Source organism: Priapulus caudatus, unplaced genomic scaffold (assembly GCF_000485595.1).
Source record: "Priapulus caudatus unplaced genomic scaffold, Priapulus_caudatus-5.0.1 Scaffold396, whole genome shotgun sequence".
NCBI lineage: Eukaryota > Metazoa > Priapulida > Priapulimorpha > Priapulimorphida > Priapulidae > Priapulus > Priapulus caudatus.
Window position 1 is genome coordinate 115,624 of NW_014577457.1, and position 4,592 is coordinate 120,215.

The 4,592-nt window shown below is 44.5% G+C and overlaps 1 protein-coding gene across 1 annotated transcript in view; it reads left to right on the top strand.

Annotated features, from left to right (window-relative positions):
* Positions 1-4,592, top strand: part of LOC106809923 (SCO-spondin-like) — a 26,758-nt gene that overhangs the window by 3,093 nt on the left and 19,073 nt on the right. Inside the window, exons 6-14 of the mRNA XM_014813163.1 lie at positions 164-358; positions 576-746; positions 1,013-1,135; positions 1,423-1,534; positions 1,747-1,869; positions 2,148-2,309; positions 2,761-2,807; positions 3,183-3,356; positions 3,622-3,804. Coding sequence (XP_014668649.1) covers positions 164-358; positions 576-746; positions 1,013-1,135; positions 1,423-1,534; positions 1,747-1,869; positions 2,148-2,309; positions 2,761-2,807; positions 3,183-3,356; positions 3,622-3,804 — 1,290 coding nt within the window. The remainder of the gene's footprint in view (positions 1-163; positions 359-575; positions 747-1,012; positions 1,136-1,422; positions 1,535-1,746; positions 1,870-2,147; positions 2,310-2,760; positions 2,808-3,182; positions 3,357-3,621; positions 3,805-4,592) is intronic.

Here is a 4,592-nt window from a genome sequence, read left to right on the forward strand (position 1 = left end):
ACACACACACACACACACACACACACACACACACACACACACACTCACACATATATATATATACATATATATATATATATGTATATATATATATAACCATGTATAATTTTGAAATCTGATGAGAATCCTATTTTCAGATTCTATAGTGATTTATGCTTTCCAGTTGTCGATTGCACTCTGGCCAATGACTGCATTGTCGAATGTCCTTGGACACCTTGGTCTGAATGTTCAAAATCTTGCGGAGTGGGAATGAGAGTTCGTTACGTCGATAATTCGACGCTGGTACCAGGGCAGCACTGCACTCAAGTCCTTGCTGACACGGAGGAGTATGAATTTTGCAATAAAGATCCCTGCCCGGGTACATTGTTACATACATTTATCATTTATGCGGAGTAAATGTGCCTGTGATATACATACATTTCCGTATACATTCACATACATTTTGACTTACATATACGCGGTTCTGGAATAAAGAGAACCTCACTGTGGGCGCTCCACTTCCGCTACTGTTAGACATTTAGAATTAAACTATATATATATATATATATTATATACGCTGATTTTGCATGATCCAGTGAATGGCAGCTGGAGCACGTGGGGACCATGGAGCTCGTGTTCTGCAGACTGTGACGGCGGCACGCAACTGCGTTACCGTGAGTGTAACATGCCGCCACCCAAGAACGGAGGTGCCAACTGCCCGGGCAACAGTGTCTCTACGAGCACCTGCAATCTCGATCCCTGCGAAGGTAGGCTTTACACTGTCTTACTAGCACGCTGTTGTTTCTTCTCGTGTGTAACGCACGGTTGAGCGAGAAACTGCAAAGCTATCGTTATGAAGCTGAGATGACACTCGCGTGGATACAGGCGCGTACGTGTGGGTGTGTGGGGGTGCATGTGTGTGTGTGTGAGTGTGTGTGTGTGTGCGCGCGTGCGTGCGTGCGTGCGTGCGTGCGTGTGTGTGTGGGTGTGTGTGTGCGTGTGCGTTTATGTATATTCATTTCATTGATTGCAGAACAATGTGCAGCCGGATTCGAAGTCAGTAACTGCTCAAACACGTGCCCGTATAGTTGTTCCCAGATTGCCACCGATTGCACGTTCAACGGTACTTGTGTACCAGGTTGCAGGTGCCCATCAGGTAAGCATATACATTGTGTCTATATATGTGTCTATATATATACACTAGTATAGATTGTGATTTTATAGTAACTATCCTCTAACTGCGTGTTACTATTATTACTATTATCTTATTCAACGTCTACAATGTCGATGAGTTTCTTTTTCATGGAACCACATCGAAGAAAATTCCAAGAATATTAGTTCAGGATACCGTTACGATAATGTTACGTTACCGTTACGTTCAGGATACCGTTAGAATACGGTTATATAAACTTAACCGCCAACAAAAAAATGCTCTCATTACAGGCCAGTATGAGAGCGACGGACAGTGTGTGGACATAACGCAATGCCCTTGCACAGCTGACGATGGCAAAGAATACCCAGCCGGATATAAAATCCAATTTTCGTGTAAAAATTGGTAAGAAAATATAAAACTAATGTTAAAAACGCAAACGCATCGCAGTCCAAAGTTTTATTATGGCAGATATACGATTTTATGGCATATATATGTGTATATATATATACCATAAAATCGAATACAGTATATATGGTCCATAATAAAAACTTTATACACATATAAAGTTATTACATTGTATTATTTTGTACTACGTTGTATTGTTTGTTTTGCAGTTCTTGCGTCGCGGGAATGTACGACTGTGACGAGAATTGTCCAGTCGACTGCAGCTTCAGTACGTGGTCTACGTGGACAGCATGTAGCGTTATCTGTGGACTCGGAAATGAACAACGGTTTAGGTATACAGACCGTATTCACAGGAACATATTGCCTGTCACTCTGTAATATCGTCCTAAAGCGATCATAGTCTTGATGGGTATGCTTAGGGATGGGTATGTTATAGAATTCGGGCATACACTTGCAGCTGCAGTTTTGTGCGTTGTTCTCACTGCGTGCTAACGCGAACACGTTGCATGGCATTATGTAATATCACCTTAGAACGGTCATAGTCGTGATGCGAATGTTGGCGTAATATCGACATGGTCATAGTGCGAATCTTACGTTTGTTGATATTCAGAGCTCCAAACGATCCTCCGGCAAGCAACGGTGGCAGTCCGTGTGTTGGTGAAACCGAGGACACTCGTGTATGTGACAAGGGACCATGTCCACCTGACTGTATCATCGATGGAACACCTTACACACACAACGACACCATATACCAGGACCCTTGCATGCACTGGTATGTTGTTACCCTTATATACGTAAGACACATGAGTCTTTTTTTCGGGAAAAAAGGTTCGCGACAGCACTGCGAATTGGGGCTTCTCTCTCCCGAGACTTCCACGATTTTGGCGAATGATATAGTTATAAGTTATCGACTAGTTGTTTCGACTTATTGTTTAACCTTATACACTGTACCTTATACCTTATACCTAATACTTTATACCTTATACCTTGTATCTTATACCTTGTACCTAATACCTTATATCTTGTACCTTGTACCTTGTATCTTGTATCTTATACCTTATACCTTATATCTTATACCTAATACCTTATATCTTATACCTTATACCTAATACCTTATACCTTATACTTTATACCTTATATCTTATACTTTATACCTTATCACAAAGCCGCTTATAAGGTTTTATATTTAAACAGACTATAACACTATTAATTGTTGCTTTCAGTATTTGCTACATAGACAGAGAGCTTTGCGTCTTGAGTGAATGCAATCGTACGTAATATAAATATATATATATATGTATATATATATATATATATATATATATATACATATAGCTCTCTCGTAAATTCATTGTTATGTTCTATCTTGTATTTATTTTATAAACACACGTATTTTTATCTCATCGCTCAGAATGCAGGGACAGAGCCATATAAAGCTTGACCGAATGTCAAAAATGATTGTCATATGTCAGTATATCATATCGTTAGCATGTAGATGTTTTGAAATGTTTATGTAATTCATTCGCAATACCAGAAAATAACTAGCGAACACGCGCGCGTGCGTGTGTGTGCGTGTACGTGTGCGTGCGCGCGTATTTATCTGTGCGTGCATCTTTCTGTTTGTGACCTCGTGCCTACGTCACAGCAACGTGGACCGAGTGGACACCCTGGACACAGTGCTCGCAGACATGCGGACCTGATGGCATTGTGCGACGATACCGCGAGTGTCTGAAGCCGAATGGAGTTGTTAGCCACGACTGTATCGGCATGTCAGAACAAGCGGAAACCTGTAACAACCCACCGCTAGATGACTGCCCGGGTAAGTCGTTGCCGTCGTCATCGTCAGCGTCGTCGTCATCGTCAGCGTCGTTGTCGTCGTCAGCGTCGTCGTCGTCGTCGTCGTCATCGTTCTATTATTTTTCCCGATTGTTTTTCCTCTCGTGTGGACGTGCAACCCGGATTATCTTTCCTCGTGTAGAAATGCAAATCGGATTATTTTCCCTCGTGTAACCGCCTAGTCTACGCCACCCTTTTTCCTCGTGTATGCATGACTAAGGTTGTTGCCGTATTTTCGCCCCTCGCAGTCGACGGCGAATGGTGTCCATGGAGTCCCTGGAGCGGCTGCTCGAAGACGTGCGACAGTGGCACCACCTCGCGGAACAGAACCTGCGACTGCCCGACGCCTGCGAACGACGGCGTTCCCTGTCACATGGACGAGATCTCGTGGAACGCTCAGCATCTGCCGTGCGCGAGCAATAATTGTCCTGGTAGGTAGCGCTGCATGCGCAATCAATGCTTCGGGTCGATAGGAGACATAGGGGAAGGGTGTAGCATGGGCACAAGTGTACGTGCGAATACGTATAGCAACATGGTACGCGTAGGTACGTGCGTAGAACACGTAGGTGGGACGTACGTAGGTATCAATTAATGCGGGTCGATGGGAGACATAAGGGAAGGGGAGGGTGTAGCGTGGGCACACGTGTACGTGCGAATACGTGTATAGGAACGTGGTACGCGTAGGTACGTGCGTAGGTACGTAGAACACTTAGTACATGTGGCCTGTTCGCGTTATTGTAATATCAGCAGGCTCGGGTGACTAACAAGAGGCCGACTTGACACTGCTTATCCAGTGTAGCTACGTCACTTCGTCGTATAAGGCCCAGTTAGGTCGCTACACCGTATAGCACCCATCACAGTGACACGCGCAGCTTTGCGCAGTAGACACGCTTGTCGAATTCCTTCACGGATTCTTTTACGAATTCTTGCGTGGATTCCTTCGTCTCGTCGCCGTATACTCTCTCTCTCTCTCTCTCTCTCTCTCTCTCTCTCTCTCTCTCTCTCTCTCTCTCTCTCTGTCACACACGGAGTTGAGTTAAACCCGCTTCGCCTTGTTATGTCGAGCTGTGACGGTCCCGGGATCGGTGGTACGCGAGTGGGTCGGACTTTCACTGAGAACTATGCTCTGCGGGACTAACGCGGCGCTCAAGCGCTTGTTGTGGTTTCAGAGCCCCCTGCCAGTTTCGCATTGGACTTGAGAAAATTTTTTGCGCGTGGG